This window comes from Papaver somniferum, chromosome 3 (genome assembly GCF_003573695.1).
Source record: "Papaver somniferum cultivar HN1 chromosome 3, ASM357369v1, whole genome shotgun sequence".
Classification (NCBI taxonomy): domain Eukaryota; kingdom Viridiplantae; phylum Streptophyta; class Magnoliopsida; order Ranunculales; family Papaveraceae; genus Papaver; species Papaver somniferum.
This window is the reverse complement of record NC_039360.1, coordinates 169051261-169068959: the sequence shown is the minus strand read 5'-3', so window position 1 is coordinate 169068959 and position 17699 is coordinate 169051261. Positions and strand designations below refer to the sequence as shown.

The following is a 17699-nucleotide window of genomic DNA, read 5'->3' as shown; positions in this document are numbered from 1 at the left end:
GATCGTGGTGATGCCTCACTGGTTGCCTAACTCCTGTCTTAGGCTGTCCGTCCAAGCTGGCGAAGTTGGACGGACGAGATGACCTGCGACCGTCAGATTAGGGTTTAGGAGGTGCGCAAGTACCTTCTTTCATCTTGGTCGAATCCATGCATGGGAGATGTTTTTGGCAAGACCGACCAGGCATGCATGTAGGCGGCTTGCCGATGTACACGTCCGTATCTCACTGTCCCATGGAGATGTGATCTAAGCCACTCGATTTGTACGGCAAAGTTGAGTGGTCGAGATCGGTTTGCAATTGGAACCGCGCGACCATGCCTAGTTTGGGCGCACGAATCGAGGCATCTAGCCATGGTCGGCCTTGGAAGATTGGTCACCCATGTAGACGGGCCCACGACGATTGTGTTGGCATGCTTGGGACCCTTTGAGTCTACATCTACACCCTCCATCTATGCCGGCGAAGATGGATGGTCGCGACTGATTTGCGACACATGTGATATGCCGCAAACCCTAATTAGGGTTTCATGTCCACGCTACTTTGGCTGGACGAATTGGCAAGCTACGCTCATCTTTTGGGGAGGCCGACCATGTGGGGACCATATTGGGCCGGTGGTGAACATGCCAATACATGCCTGACGGCTATGGGTCTGATCTAAGCCATCCAAACATACTGGTGAGGTTGGATGGTCGTGATCAATTTAAGACCTTTAGTGGAATTTCCTGCGACCCTTAAAGCATCACGCCGACCGAACTTTGGGCGAGCGTTTGCTTCTCCCTGGATAGGTCGTGAGGTGGTCGATTATGCAGGCGTGAAGGGGGCCCGCCGGTGTGCAGGACAAAGCTTGTCCAACCGTCCATGGGACGATCTATGTCGTCCAATCATGCCGGTGAAGTTGGACGACCGCGATCTGTTTGAGACCGACATTGGCAGTCTTGTGCGTACATGTTTTCCAAGCTGCTTCATACCAGCCCAACCATCCTACTCTAGGCTGGTGTTCGGTGGTTGTTTGGGAGGCGTGGTATGTATTCGACCGACCAGGGCATAAACGGGCCCGCTGGTGGTCATTAAGATGGTAGCCTGCTCTTGCGGAGGATCCTCTAGGATGGTTAAATCATGCGGCCAACTTGCGTGGTCGTGATTGTTTCTGAGACTGTCAGTCCAGATTCAAATATGCTCAATCGGGCTAGTATAACACACCGAGAGATGTATGCTCAATAGGGCTAATATAACACACCGAGAGATGTGGGTTGTACGGGTATTTCTTGCATGCCTCACTATTAACACTTGGAGATTCGTGTTACTCTGCTGAGAGCAACACTCAGTCATCATGCCGCACTAATAATGAGAGTTCTGCGGGAACAACACGGGAAATACAAGGCTAGTCATGCATTAATTAATAATTATGTAAATTCACAGGGTATATGGGATTGTTGCTACATGCTCCAACCTGGATGACTTTTGTGTATTTAATTCACAGAATACTGGGATTGTTGCCACATGCTCCATTCTAGATGAATTAGTAAAGTGAAGAAGTATTCATTACTTATCAGTGGCTTTATCCTTTGCAGGATGTCAGCGCATAAATTTGGTTTTACAATTTTATCCCTGAATTAAAATCCACCATCAACAATCTCGTAACAATGCAATTTACGAGAGAAGACAGATGTAGTAGAAAGCTCTTATTCAAAATTCCAAGAAGGATAAAATAACATTCTTAACCCAAATGTACACAAATCAAACCATTTATTGCCACATCTCAAGATATATACAAATGGGGTAGTGTCAGGCTTGTTACCAAGAGGCATGATGTTCAGAGGAATCCTCATGCAACATTTCTGGTTGATATTTGTGAGGAGTCCCAGTGATATAATCAAAGTAATGATTATAATCAGGGTTGTTAGAGCTTTCTATCTTCCTTTTGATGTGACTGGAAAGAAGATTCTTCTGATTCCTTGACCCTGTGTGAAAAACATGAGAACCATCATTGGATCTACTTGTGTTCACAGAGTGTTTAGTACGTACATCGTTATTCCATAGTTTTACATGTACATAACTTTTATCGGGTCGATTCTTAAACTTAACAGAATTAAGTTTTTCTAAGAATCTGAAAACGCTTTCAAATGCTCTAAATAGATCTTGGTCAATTGATCCATTACGATAGTATTTCTCAAAAAGATTAAGAGTTAATCTAGTGAAAGTCCATATCTTTGAGCGCAATGAACGTTTTCTCAATCTTCCCTTCTTTTTAATTTTCCTTTAGATTGTTCCTCATCATCTAAGTTTCCAAGATCTTAGATGAACATAGATTATCATGAGAAACCAGAGGTTTAGTCCATAATAATTTTTGAACAATCTTTAAGAAGTTCTGGCGTGCATTACAGATGTCAAGAGCGAGTTTTCCAAAGAAATTTCCCATAGGAAAATTTTTAAGGATCAATCAAACAAAAACTTATTAGGTTTATAGTGTTTGACTGCTCTGATACCAATTGAAAATGCAGGGTCTCACAACCTCACCCAATATTTTAATTAGCAATCTGTATGGACTAACTCTAATATACTTTTAAGAGAATCAACTAGACAGTCAGACTCAATCTTAATAAAAAATATATCAAGGAGTTAATATCTCGATCTCTTGATTTAATCTATACTCAAGCAATAGAAATTTGCAAGTCTTTATTAAATACAAGAGATATAAACTTGGATGGTACCAAAGACCAATATCCAAGGATCAATCAATTTCCAATCAACAACCAAAGGTTGGATTTTACAATTGATCGATACAACGCACAACCTGTGATATTTCAATTATATAACAAAATATAATGCAGAATAAAAATAACACAAACACCAAAAGTTTTGTTAACGAGGAAACCGAAAATGCAGAAAGACCCTGGGACCTAGTCCATATTGAACACCACACTGTATTAAGCCGCTACAGAAACTAGCCTACTAAAAACTAACTTCTGTCTGGACTGTAGTTGAACCCCAATCAATCTCACACTGATTCAAGGTACAGTTGCGCTCCTAACGTCTCTGATCCCAGTAGGATGCTATGCACTTGATTCCCTTAGCTGATCTCACCCACAACCAAGAGTAGTTACGATCCAAAGTCGAAGACTTGAATAAACAAATATGTATCACAGAAAAGTCTATGATAATAGATAAATCTGTCTCCCACAGATAAACCTAAGAGTTTTGTTCTATCTTTTGATAAAATCAAGGTGAACAGGAACTAATCGATAACCCGGACTTATGTTCTCGAAGAACAGCCTTGAATTATCAATCACCTCACAATAATCTTAATCGTATGGTAGCGAAACAAGATATTGCGGAATTACAAACGATGAGACAAAGATGTTTGTGATTTCTTTTTATCTTTCCCTATCGGAGATATAATCTCAAGTCAATTCTTTAATTGGACTCTTACGATAGAAAATGGCAAGATCAGATCGCTCAACTGCAAGAGAAGTAGTTTCGTCTGGCTTCACAATCCCAATGAAGTCTTTAAGTCATTAACCTACAGGGGAATCGACTCTGGCTAAACCAACTAGTATCACACAGGATGTATGGGAATTAGTTTTTCCAGTTGCTAGAGTTCTCTTTTATATAGTTTTCAAATCAGGGTTTGCAATCAATGTTAGCTTAGTAACAAAGCATTCAATATTCACCGTTAGATGAAAACCTGATTAGATACAAGCTAATATCTTTCGAACGTTAGATCGAAACTTAGCTTGTCATACACAAATGAAATGTATTTCATTTAGGTCTGAGTAACAGTACCTGAGCGTATACACTTAGTTGGTTCACAAATAGTTAACCAATGGTTAGCCATATGAGCACTTTCATATTAACCGTATTCATTTTCTTCATAACTAGTTCAAATGACTTCAAAAGACCTAGTTGAAGAGTTATTCAATTGCCTAGGTCTTTATATATAGACACAATTGAAACAAAATCGATTTGATTAATTTGAATCAATTCATGAACAACATAGCTACGGTTTGCAAAGATTGCATTCCTTATAATTTATTGTTTAAATTCATGAACTACCGATTTGAGAAAATAACCAGTTTGGGTACGCGTACGGGTATGCGTACCTTAGCAACCAGATTGAGTTGGTTTTGGTTTCCAAACTCAGCAGAATTTTTCGGGTAGAAAATTTACGCCAGTACGCATACCTAAGGTGACTGGTTTACAAGTTTGTAACTACAAACTCAGCAGAATTTTCCGGGAGGAAAAGTTCTGCCAGTACGCGTACCCAACTTGTCTCCTTTACCAATTCCGCATGCACACATATGCACACACTTGGTTTCTGGTACATGGATTTATACACTAATGTACGAACACACTATATATGATTATATCCATAGATGGTTACATAATCTCAACTCTACACTTCAATCATTGAAACATTCTTCTATAATGTTATAATAGTCGTTATTCACAACTATCATCATCAAAGCAATTTTCAAGAGATTGAAACGTCATCATGACTTTCGTCACGCGTAAATATGAAAATGGTTAAAGTGAAAGCTTACCAACACATATTTCGAAAAATAGATAGACGAGATAAACTCCGCTCGAAATAGCAAATGTGTATGTACGAAAACTATCATACTTATACGACTTTTGTCTCAGGAGTAGTAGATAGAGTAGATAGACTTTTGAGTGATAGATAAGTTCAAGTCTCCACATACCTTTTAGTCGGATGAAGTTCCACTGGTTCCTTGAGTAGTTCTTCGTCTTCGTAAGATGATCGCGGTGGAGTCTGGAGCTCAACTATACTTAACTATCCTAGTCCGAGACTTAGCTATAAGTAGACTAGAAATTAAGACATATAGTTTTGACAACTAAATTTGACAAACAATGTTGAGATAGCAATGGTTGCGAGTTCAACCGAGCAATGCTCTAACAATCATACATATATATTACACATAATCAAGTAACTAAATACAAAGATTATTTTAATGTCGTATTTACGAAGTTCCAAAAGATAAGCGTTTATACTTTGTAATTCAATAAGTTCCTTGACACTTTGATCATAATGATATGACCAATTCTAACCACTAGAGTATTATATATACATCTTCACATGTTATGTTTTAAATATAATCCGACTTGAAAGATACGTTAGGAATGGAAACAAGATCAAGTCAGTATTATTAACCTCAAGTGGAAGGATGATGTCCTCGTTGTAGTCGTTACTTCTTCACATTCTTCAGGTCTTCGGAGTAATATTTGTACGTCTAAATATTCCTAGACTTTCTAGTCTAACCTAAACGAAGTTGACTCTAGTATTTAATCAAACGACTCTAGATGAGTTTTGATACTAAAATATGACAACCAAACTTGACATCCCATACCAGTTTGGTGTGTTCAAACGAGCTATGCTCTAACATTGTGTTTTTCCTTTTACGTATTGTATTGTTTATCTTTGTAATTGGATTTATGCAAGTTGTAAGTATATTCAATCTTAGTAGATACGCCCACCTAATTGTGATCGATTATAAGATTCGCGTCTTGTTGAATTCATATCTTGAAAGATAAACAACAATTTTAATTACTTGGAAGAATTCCGATTGAATTATTTGGATGTGACTAGATTGATCTTGGATATTGATTTTTGAGATCGTCCAAGTACTTTTCTTAACAATCAGGTTCATAAATACTGATTGAGAAGAGGTTAGGGATATAAACTCTATATATATATATTATCAACGATCATTCAGTTGGTCTACTTGCAATTGTATTAGGTTTTGTCCATACACATTGCCGAACGAAAACGTTGGTGGTGTACTTGGTACCCCTGTGTTTTCACTACGCATTCCAATCAGTTTACTTTGGCAGATTCAACCAGAAAGAACTAAGAAATGTTGATACTACCAAAAGGGCATAGCATGTTAAAGTTCCATAGAAGATGGATGCCAGAAAAATTCTGAGAAATATGTCAGCAATAACGATTTAAGAGTGATGCCAAGTCGAATATTTACCATGGTAGTTGCTAAGATGCAACAAATAAAATTGGTGTATGAAGGCGAAAGATGATGACATGACCAAAGTGATCAGTTCGGAAGAATCATACTTTCGGTACACTTAGGCGCAAATGATTCATCAAATGGAATTCAAGCTTAATTTGGAGAAGTTGGGTAAGAATTTTAGTTTTGCATTTGGGTGTAGATATATGATTTGGAATGGTGTTGAAAGCGGTCAACGTAACGACAAAGTTCAAATTAGTAGGATCAATGGAAATGCGCTTAAGGTAAGTGATGCTGATGCCAAAGTAAATAAGTTGGAAAGGATGGAAGGAATCCCAACAAAGTTGTTGAAACTTCAGGAAGTGTGGTTATCCGATTTTTTAAGGATGGTATGAAGCAATAAAGTTAGTTAGGTAAAGGGAGTTTACTTGATAATGTTCAACGAGGACGTCGAATAGGATGATTGGGAAAGGTCTATGACCGGCCTAATTAGTGAAGCGCCATAATAACGATATATTGAAAGTCAATAGCACAACCATGAATCACTTTGGCCGCAAAATGAAGCTTCATAGCTAAAAGCAAGACAATACTAGATGACGAGCGCAACATGCGATGTTGCAGTGACGCATGTTCGGGAACTAAGTTAGCCCAACTCAAGGATGACGCGAGAACATGGAATTGGCCAAGAGTTTTCCAAGTCATTAGTTTAAGGCTTGGCCAAATCTTGGACGGTGCACACAAAATGGTAATGCATGATAATGCACCACTATTGCCAATTACTCGGATATGGCGCATGGTGCATTATTGGTATTAATTGGAAATCGCTTTGGCATGAGTTATTGTAGCTTAAGCATCCAAGCAAGCACATCTGCAGTGAAGCGCCAGGATGGTGCTGTATTGGAAAAAATGACGGTTATCAGCTGGTTATCAGTGTTACACGAAGGCCATAGTAAATGGACCCGTAGTAAACGGTTACAAAGCAAGTTAATTATAACAATAGTAAATTGTTCGTAACTACCAAAGGACAGGAGTGGATCGGCCAAGACGAAGAAAAAGAAGATGGTCGGTTATGCTTCAGTTTTAGACGGTAATGGAAACTGTTTCTTGGACAGATGATTGTCCAAGGCCTGTGAATCGGTGATGCACGAGTTTGGACATTATTTATGCTATACAAATGGTGTAAAGTCGTTGTAACTAGTATGAGAGGAATTAAAACAGAGTAAGGCAGAAAAACATAGTGGGTGTAATGCGTTGTAATCTGTTTTTGTAAGTCCATGAAAGAAATGCTTTTGGTTATCTTCTCTTGAGGGAATAAAAGGATTATTGTCTCGTATCTTGTTTTTGTTGTTTATTAATTTTGAAAGTGTTAACATGGCGGAATCTCTTATGCTTATGGGGGCATGAAGAGTTAAATAGAAATCAAGTGAAAGAAAGTCTTTCGTTGCTAATTGCCTAGTAGAGTTGGTGTTATATTTATATCCAAAGTGTGTTAGGCTGAGCAGTGAATTAAGTTTTAAGAAGTGAACAGTTGTTATCGGATCACCGACTTAAGAAAAATTTGGGTCATGACATTAGCCATCGTTATTACTGTATCGGGATGTTGTATCAAACACACTAGTGTAGCTTTTACTAGGGGTGAGCAACATGTAACATCTGTGGATTTGGTGTCATCCGCTGGTCCATCTAAATGGCCATCATCCGCGTACCCTCCGGTCTAATATCTGTGGTTAGGCAGGTGGATGGGTTGCATGCGAACGGATCCGCAAATTTTCTTTATAAAATTATTTAAGTAAAATGAGAACAAAACTAATAATTTTTTTATTTAATTAATGATTTAAAATATCCTGAATCATCTTTGGATAAATATTCTTACATATTTGACTAGACGTTCTCTGCAATCTACTAATATCATGTAAAACTAAAATGTTTATAGGTTAAGGATACGAGGTAGATATGCTACTAAGTATAGATAGCTAAATGTGCTTTTATATTTGCATACTTCTAAAAAAATCTTAGCCTAACAGGTGCCGGTATCTAATGCATCTCTAAACATGCACCGATGTCCAATCTAACATTCAATAGATTTTCAAGAATGGATCCATGCCTGATCTATCTATGAGCAGGTTGGGTGTCCATCCACCGAATTGAGTTTGGATTTGGTCGAATTTGCGGGTTAGAGTCGGTAGAGTACCCATGCTCATCCCTAGCTTTTACCATTTACCATCTTGGTTGCCGGATGTCCTCGTCTATGTTGCACGAATATGGACACAGAACACAAATATGACACGACAAGGTTATGGGGACACGTCAAATCTTAAAAAAACGGGTTGCGGGGACACGTTATATATTAATCACATCATTAAAATGAAATATTACTACAACCTGCACAATAAAATAATTACTCTTATTTTTAAAATATTTGATTACTAATTATATAAAATCAATAATAATGTAATAATGGTAAAATATTTCATAAATAATGCTTGGATTTGACTAAACAAGAATAAATTAACGTCATATTTAGTTTATTTTGATTTTCCAAACTAAAATAAATCATTTATGGTGTGTTCAAAAGTGCCCAATTAGTATCCATAAAGCGTCCAACTTCTATTTTTACTCGACACGTGGTGTGGCGTGTCCATCGAATATCGGGAAATGTGATAATCATGTCATGTCCGATCGCGTGTCTGACACGATTACGGTAACTTTCTTGGAATGTCCCTGCAACATATGTCGTGGCAGATGTCTATCACAGTATTACTACAAATTTAAAATTGTAAAATTTAAAGTTGTCCATTCATAACAGGTTTTGTTTACGCAGGTTACTCATTAGGTCAACAACAACGTCCCTCGAACAAGGCAATCAGTGGTCTGCCTGGCAAATTAAAGTTACATTTGAAAGTGACTGGTGTCAGTCAGTCAGCATAGATTTCTCCGACAACCTGAGCTCGGGTTCCCAAATTCACAGATCACTCATTCACCCCTACCTAAGGTACATAACTACGAAATCTCTTATAATTATGGAAAATCATAAATGGATATTTTCGTCCTATTTTCCATAAATATAAGCTTCTAAATATTCTTTCTTCTGTAAATTACTATTTACTACCTAGCTAAAAATCTCCCTCTCTCCGGAAGGGAAGGAAAGGAAAGGAACAGCCGCTTGAAACCCAGGTGAGAAATTAGTTAGTTAATTTTCTATAAGCATATTTCTCTGGAAAGTTGGTCGGCAACATGATCGATTTAAAATAGGATATTGAAGTTTGACTAATTTTTAGGGTAGGAAATTCGAAAATAAGAATTTCTTCACACATTTTTCTGTTCGGTATTTTAACAAACAACTATAGTACATTATTTTGTTGAGATTTTATTTTCTTTCTTTTAACCTATGGCATGGATTACATCAAGAAGACATGTTAAAGCGCATAATTGTTGGTCACTAAGGGCGATTAATAGCATCCGCGCAGGGTTAGAATATTTTTTTAGATTAATTGATCATTCTCTGATTGTTATTTCTGTTTGTATTATTATTGTTTAGGCTAAAATGATTGAACTCTCGGACAGTGAGAGTTCATCAGATGAAGAATGTAACGTTCAGGTCAAGTCAGAAGTTGATGTATTCGGCGAGGGTTCATCCTCAGTGGCGACGACATCCAGGAGACTAATTGAGGTTTTTTTTTTCTTTTTATTTATTTTTGGCTTGTTATTAGCTGCATCGTAATTGTCATCTGTTCAAAGTTTTAGTATGCATGTAAATGTATAATGCTTCTAAATAGACTGTGAAAATGGAATAATTAGAGAGGGCAGTCAAGTAGTCGTCACAGCCAAGAAACAGGATATCCGTTTGTTAAGTCAGAAGTTGGGGAATTTGATGAGGGATTGCCATCAGGCACAACATCCAGGAGACCAGTTGAGGTAGGTTCGTTTTTTTTTTTTTTTTTTTTTTTCTGCTGAGTATTAGCTACATTGTGTTCTTCTGCCTCAGTTGTATCTATTCAGGATTCTATTATACTTGTAATGCTTCTGAATAGACTGGTTGGAGGAAAGATAAGTGGTCATTACACCCAACGCACATGATTTTAGCGATTTTTAGGCGTCACTCTCTAGGGTTATATGACCTATTTTTATCAGTTATTGTTTCATGGTCTTTAAACAAAAATTAGTTACAAGTTAATTTTGTTGTGGAATGTTTTTGATTGTGCACTATACTCTCACAAATATTAGCGCATTTCATTAAGTGTACTATTCATAGTGTAGTTAAACTCAGCTAACTCGCTTGAGTGCCTCGCAAGTACTCGTGAAGTCACTAGTATTCCCAAACTGATTGGCAAATAGAGTAAGGCGTATTTTTTGACATTGCTAGTCGCCGAGTAACTCGTTGAGAGAGTAAACTTATAAATTTTGTGGGGGGTTTAACTTGAATCATTTTTCTATCCCGTTTGTCACGGATGTTGTTGATCCTTTTGTTAGATTTTTAGCTCTTTAATCATCATTACTTAGACCTAAACATGAAATCAACTTAATCATATGTTGAAAACAGATCTAACCCTAGTATTATGTTCTATAGCTCACAAAATAAGCATCATACATAGCATGCACCACACTTGTCAAAAAAGATTATATACTCTTTATTTCAAATTAAATTAACAGTCGTAGCTTTTTACTTATTCAGTCTCTACAGAGTTAGGGAAACCATGTACTCAGTTCTTACTTCAACTGAATTGAACAGTATCACTGTGGTACGCTCAATTTCATGAACAACACATAAAAGATAATCACGAAGAAGACAAGGAAGCTAACTTATTTAGTTTTTTGACTTGGACTTCCACTTCATTTCCTCATGGCTAAATGATGGATAAAGCCGATTCCCATTTTATTGCGAGAGGCTATGTGAGAGTCTTTGTCATGCTTGCCACAGGTCTTACTAACTTTTCCATCATGAGTTAGAGACACACCTCATGGCTGCATTGGACAGCTCACTAGTTAGCTTTAACTTAATCTAAGCATTAACTTTAAGCTAGTCTTAATGCAAGATTGAACCATAAACAAACCTTAATACGGATTACTACTAATATGACTTAAACTTAATCTAATTAAAGATTAGCATAGACGAATTTAGATTTATATTGCAAACCATAAAAGCCAACAGCTCTAACTTTGACCTTAAACTTTTAATTTTTATAGGGTTTTAATTAAACTTGAATTGACTTTCATTAGAATCACAATGGTTTTCTAGTTTAAGACGTTGTGATTGGCTATGAATGATACTGACTTAGTAGTTACTAGGTATCTTTATTTTTGTTGTGTTCAGATCTTGAATGTTACATTGTTTGTTTGTTCCCTTGTAGTTGAACAACTTTGGATGTTTGTTTTTCTATTTTTGATTGATAATTTCTATTGTCATTCGTTATGGAGTTGTTCTATTTCAATTGTGCTTGTATATAAGTCTTCCAGTAAAAATACAAGAAATAGTAACTTGACATTTAATGGCAAGTTCCTCTGAGGTGCTATCCACACTTTTGTTGAATAGGTCAAGTAGGAAAGAGTTTATTCACTTTTACTTTGCTGTCTGCCAGTTTAAATTCCAGCTGTTCATAACTAATGGTTCAAACTCGAACTGACAGAAGGTGAGGTAACACATAACGAAATGCGTAAATCTTTTATTATAGTTTTTTTAATCTTTTATTATAGGTTTTTTTTTTTTGAAGGGCTGCTGATAAAAGAGTAAAAATAATAATATGGCTTTTATTATAGTGAAATGTACAATATAATAAACAATAATATGGTTTCATTTGAGCGCCAAAGCGCTATGAAAAAAAGAAAAATTGCCAAAATATAAAGATAGTATCAATCTGAGCGTGTTAAGGGATCCTTCCCCATCTATGTTGTGTTTTTGTTTTAAAAGTCACCCTTGGTGTAGTGTTAAATAAAGAAACATTGAATTCGTTAAAGAACTGTTGAATAATCAAATTATTTCCCTTTTCTGACAAGTTTCCTGGTTTTATTAACTAGGTGAATCCTCCAACCTCATCTCAGAGGCATAATTTGAGGCAATACTTTATAGGGATGGGGTTCTCACCAGCTCTTGTTGACAGAGTATTAAGGGAAAACGGTGGGTTACTTATCATGGTTTATATATGAAAAGAATTCACGTATGATATACATAGGTCTTGTTGGTAACAGTTATGTAACTCTTCTGTTAAATATAGATGGAGACAATGTCGAGTTGTTATTGGAAAGTCTTTTCGAGTATTCTGTAAGTGAAGCTTTTTTCTATGATATAATTTTGATTATAGGTCTATATAGATTTGGTGAACAAGATATCATTGTTGTTATAAGTTTTGTGTATTGTGTTATATTTAATTGAACCTTCGAAGGCTTATCCATGTCCACTGAAATTGTTAGGCTCCCCAAAATGTGAAGTCTGAACCCGCAGGTTCTTCTGACAGAATATCGAGTCCCATTACTGATGACAGTGATTTTTCCCTTGACGGTGCTGAAATGGAGGTAATCTCTGGCACTACTTTTACTTCCATGTTTCCTTTGGCTTTGAATCAATGATGCTGGATAAACTTACTTATTTCTCTCATACACCTCTGTAGGAGCTTGAGGTGAAATCTGAATTTATTGAGGATACAAGAGCTTATTTGTTAACTATGAGTTTCTCGGTAAAAGAAGTTGACTCCGCTATAGAAAGGCTCGGTATGTTCAGCTTTTCTGTATTTTCTTGTTTTATCTTAAATGGTTTTGTTGAGTGATTTTGTTTAAGATTACGGATTCTTCTCTAGTTTAAGTTCACTTTTAGTAATTCACACTCCTTGTTTTGTTTCAGGTGAACATGCTCCTGTTAATGAGCTTGTGGATTACATTGTTGCAACTCAAATAGCTGAGGGCGCAGCAAAGAATGAGGTTGCATCAAGCATGAAAACCCTGACTGCATATTTTTGAAGTTTTTCTGGCTGACTTCAAGTACTACAGTGTGTTATGCATGTATTACGGTTGCTGATTCTTTAAACCAGCTACTTGGTATGCATCTAACCTCTAGTTCATTCTTTGTTTTTCTCCAGGAAGCTACTACTGCATCCTTATTTGCGACTATGGATCGGACGCTTCTTTTGCTTGAAATGGGGTTCACTGAAGAAGAAATATCTTTTGCTCTTGAAAAATATGGTGAGTGGCTGTCAAGATTATCTTCAAATCTACGTGCTTTTGTATATTGAAAGTTTTTGTACTCGTGAATTGAAATTTAGCAGTAGAGAACTGCATAGCAGATCGATGGAATAAGTCCTAGGTATTCTCAAGATAATACTTTCGTTTGAACCTTCAGAATAGCACCTCTTTTTGATTTTGTAGGTGGAGATATTTCAGTTCAGGAGCTGGCTGATTCGATAGTTGCAAAGCAAAATGGTGATACCTGGGTTGTAAAAACAGAGGTACCATCTAGTATGTCCATTATATGCTAATATGATATCTGCATTTGTTTTTACTTATTGCACATGAATTTTGATCCATACTGTTACAATGGGTTGGAAACTGCTTTACTGTGTGCAGGAAGAATCAACCTCCGATGTTATGCACCATTCACACAGTGAAAATGGTTGGAGGCCATTTGAAAGTTCCACTAATCATCATGACGATAGTGTGAGTCGTTCACAGACTGGGAATGGTTGGACTACCATAGAAAGTCTATCAAGGGGAACTATCAGACGTCCATATGAAAGTCTTACAGATCATCATGATGATAGTAGGAGTCGTTCACAGACTGGGAATGGTTGGACTACTGTAGAAAGTCTATCAAAGGAAAGCATCAGACGCCGAGCTGTTGAAACATCTATGTCTCAGAATTATGCTTCAAGTTCAAGTTTTAATCCATATGCAGAATACACAGACTCGAAGGAAAGTGTCAAAGGCAAAAGACCAAAAATTGAATCCACTGAACCCATATCAATATCAGAATCTTTTGACGACTACAAAGTTCCTATCAGTTCTCACAGTACCGCTCATTCACGGCGTCTTCTTGAATCCGTTGCTAAACCCCCTTATTTCTTCTATGGGAACGTTTTGGCCATCTCCAACAGTACTTGGGTTAGAATAACACAATTTCTGTATGGTGTTGCTCAGGAATTTGTGAATACTGAATTCTTTTCTGCATTAAGTAGGAAGGAAGGTTATGTGCATAACCTTCCGACGGAAAATAGATCTCATATTCTTCCGAAGACGGCGATGACAATTGAAGGTGTGATGGCTCATACAAAGCCATGGTGGCCATCATGGGACACACGAAAACATTTATCATGGATTAATCCCGAGGCCACAGGTATCTATCAGTTGTGTGAGAGATTAGGGAGGATATTAGCTGATACACGAGGGGTTCCTTCGAAGATTCAACAGTCAGAAATCATTCATCACTGCAAGACCCTAAATCTTGTTTGGACGGGAAAAAACAAATTAAGTCCTATAGATCCTGAATACATTGAGCAAATATTGGGCTATCCAGCAAACCATACTGATATAATGAGGTATGATCCGGCTGAAAGGCTTAAATTACTTAAATACAGTTTTCAAACAGACACACTCGGGTATCATCTCTCGGCTTTGAAGAGTATTTATCCGCATGGGTTGAACATGTTGTCTATATACAGCGGCATTGGGGGGGTCGAAGTTGCTTTACACCGTCTGGGAGTGCGTCTAAAATGTGTTGTTTCCGTTGAAGACTCTGAAACTAATCGAAGGATTCTCAAGAGGTGGTGGGATAATACTAGACAAACTGGAAAACTAGTGCAGATCGAAGGCATTGGAAAAATGACAAGTAGCAGGATCGAGTGTCTGACGAAAGAATATGGAGGTTTTGACTTTGTAGTTTGTCAAAACCCATGTGCCCTCATGTCTGGAAGCTCAAATGGTGCAGTAGATGTAGATCTCGACACCAACATGTTTTTTGAATTTGTCCGTGTTTTACAAAGAGTAAGGGGATCTGCAGGAAGTAATAGATGATGAAAAAAGTTCTCTTCCCTAAACAGTACCACTCACCTCTGTTGCTGTAAAATCAGAAGTACCCTCCCAACAAGACATTCTAAATCATCAGAGTTGGGGGATGACAGGGTAAGCGGTAAGAATGCTAAATTGTAATCTCGTCAGGTAGAACTGTAAAATTGTAAAACTGCAACATTGTCAAGTAGAACTGCGAAATTGTAAAACTGTGACCATGACTGGTTGGTAACGCTAAGCTGTAACACAGATTTGGTTAGTCGCAGAATGCTCAGAGGAGTCAATGTCGGGTCTGTATGGTTGAGCAGAATGCATAAGCAAGACCTAACTATTATTGGAGGCTAAGATGATGCTGCACCAACCAACCAACTTAAACTTGGTTGGTAAGGGTGGTTACAAATCAAGCCTTGATCCATTTGGAATAAACATTACTGGTTATAAATTAAGCTTTTTCTTCACATTTTATTATTTAGAAACTGATTACTAAATGGTCAGAAGTGGAAAGGTGGGGTTTTCAGGTTAAATTTTTTCTCTGTAAAGCTTTAAAATGAAAAAAAGAGTGATATCCAGATCAATTATCCGTTGGATTGTCAAATGCAGTTTCACTGCTCAATGACCGAATCATCTTTAAAGTCGAAGGTGGTGTCATTTCTATTGCTGATGTTAATCCATGATAGTAGTACTAGTACCAATCTGATGCATTTTATTTAGTGTGATAAGTCTATGAAATGATGCAAACTTGCAATACTTTCCTTGCCTGCCTAGAACGGTTAAATGAACCATTTCGAAACCGCCTTTTAAGGTAGTCCAAAGGCACAAAGAATAAGGATAATATAGTTCCAATAATGCAGCTGTAACCTGTTTCTATCCGTATTTAAGAAGTATTTATTTTTTCTTGTATTATTAGTAGTTTTAAATACAAAGAGACTCTTTCTATCTTTATTATTCCTTGATTTAATCCAAACTTCTTTTTGCTTTGTCTGTCGCATCAATAAAACTAATAATAATCTTATCACTTTCTTAACAAACGCATTATTGGTAAGAAAATGAAGTCTCTCTTGTTTTTCTTTTCTTGCACAAGTTATTTTCCCTTATTGGTTTGAATTCTATGAATTTATTGTTATTGAGGTGTTTGTTTGATTCTTCATTCTCTAATTAGCTTGGATTTCCTCTTCTGTTTATTGTCTTCCAGTTGAGATTTCTATATAATTTTCACTCATGTCTTGGTTTCAGTTGCAGGTAATTGGATAAGAATTCATTTTTTCGACGAAAATTCAGCTTAGTGTCAAATGGGATCTGAAGTTCCTCCTGCAGCAGTAACAATCCATGTGACTGGATTCAAGAGATTCCATGGAGTTGCTGAGAATCCAACTGAGACAATTGTTTGTAATCTAGAACAGTATCTTAAGAGAAGGGGTTTGCCAAAAGGGTTCGTCCTTGGGAGTTGCAATGTTCTTGAAACTGCCGGTGAAGGCGCAGTTGCTCCGCTCTATTTAACATTAAAATCAGCTGTAAAGAGCTTAGATTCTGAATCGGCGAATTTGGGGCAGACTATATGGGTCAGTTTGCTTTGTTTTTCTCTCATGATGGTGGGAAAATCTGTATAAATTGCTTTGTCATCTTATCTGAAGTTGTTATGTTATATGCAGCTTCACTTTGGAGTCAATAGCGGTATGACAAAGTTTGCTATTGAGAACCAAGCAGTTAATGAAGCTACTTTTCGCTGTCCTGATGAAATGGGATGGAAACCTCAAGTTAGTATTTGCACCTCCTTTCCAATTCTGCAATTTGTTGCAACCTGTAAGATTACTAGAATTCCACAAGTTAATCGAAATCTTTGTCATTTTTCCCACTTTTCAGAATGTGCCCATTGTTCCTACAGATGGAGACACTTCAAAAACACGAGAGGTACATAAACATTCATGTTTAACTTGTAGATGCCGATTAGGGAGGTGAAACAACAGAGTTTAGGCTTATTTCAATTACTGACGTAGAGAATTGTTTTGTGTTCAGACTGCTCTTCCTGTTGACGAGATTATTGCAGCGTTAACAAAGATGGGTTATGGGGTCACCAAGTCCAACGACGCCGGACGATTTGTGTGCAATTACGTCTATTATCATTCTCTTCGGTTTGCAGAGGAGAACAAGATCAAGTCTCTCTTTGTGCACGTTCCTCTGTTCATGACTATAGATGAAGAAACTCAAATGCAGTTTGCTGCTTCATTATTGGAGGTACTTGCATCTTTATGCTAGAATTCTTGCAAAAGAGAGCATGTAACCAAGCTTGAGACACATCTATTGGGTTTGGGTGGTATTTACAAGCATTGCTATATGGGAGTACATACCAATCAGACATGGGTGGTTGTTACATTGTATGAATTATGAATGGAATAAATGATTACAGTTACATACAGTATGTTCTGTTTTAGTCATCGTTTCACAGCTAATTGAACTTCCTTGAGTTCTTCTTCATTCTATTAAGGTGAGAAAAAATTGAGATGATTAAGCTAATTCGTCTTCAGTTTCTTTAAAATGTAACCTAAATCAACAAACGACAACTTAAATCGTTAGAGAACTCCTTTAGGCTGATCGGATTTAATATTCTCTTCAGCAATTTCATTTGAGTTAAAGAAAATATCAAACGTTAAGTTTCAAAAATTCATCAAATTCAGACAATCACGAATATTATGACTCGATTTTTTTCCAGAGGAACATCAAAACGTTCCCAGTTGAATGAT

General features: G+C 37.0%; 2 protein-coding genes across 10 annotated transcripts; both read left to right on the top strand.

The window, feature by feature from the left end:
- The first annotated feature begins 8848 nt into the window (after positions 1–8848).
- Positions 8849–15425, top strand: LOC113357979 (probable inactive DNA (cytosine-5)-methyltransferase DRM3). Of its 5 annotated transcripts, XM_026601474.1 has the most exons (13): positions 8849–8965; positions 9087–9147; positions 9512–9643; positions 9772–9888; positions 11598–11600; positions 11986–12085; positions 12183–12229; positions 12379–12480; positions 12576–12675; positions 12806–12882; positions 13041–13143; positions 13327–13406; positions 13525–15425. In XM_026601474.1, the coding sequence occupies exons 3-13, from the start codon at positions 9518–9520 to the stop codon at positions 14965–14967; spliced, it is 2298 nt and encodes a 765-aa protein (XP_026457259.1). In that variant the 5' UTR covers positions 8849–8965; positions 9087–9147; positions 9512–9517; the 3' UTR covers positions 14968–15425. The 5 variants fall into 5 exon arrangements, with proteins under 5 accessions (XP_026457259.1, XP_026457258.1, XP_026457261.1 ...); XM_026601473.1 differs by having other exon boundaries at positions 8905–9147; XM_026601475.1 differs by lacking the exon at positions 11598–11600 and having other exon boundaries at positions 8906–9147.
- A 460-nt stretch (positions 15426–15885) lies between these two features.
- LOC113357978 (pyrrolidone-carboxylate peptidase 1-like) lies at positions 15886–17393 on the top strand. 5 transcript variants are annotated; one of them, XM_026601470.1, is made up of 5 exons: positions 15886–15999; positions 16195–16520; positions 16611–16715; positions 16822–16869; positions 16975–17393. In XM_026601470.1, the coding sequence occupies exons 2-5, from the start codon at positions 16251–16253 to the stop codon at positions 17212–17214; spliced, it is 663 nt and encodes a 220-aa protein (XP_026457255.1). In that variant the 5' UTR covers positions 15886–15999; positions 16195–16250; the 3' UTR covers positions 17215–17393. The 5 variants fall into 5 exon arrangements, with proteins under 5 accessions (XP_026457255.1, XP_026457257.1, XP_026457254.1 ...); XM_026601472.1 differs by having other exon boundaries at positions 15913–15999; positions 16201–16520; XM_026601469.1 differs by lacking the exon at positions 15886–15999 and adding an exon at positions 16003–16089.
- The last annotated feature ends 306 nt before the right edge of the window (positions 17394–17699 follow it).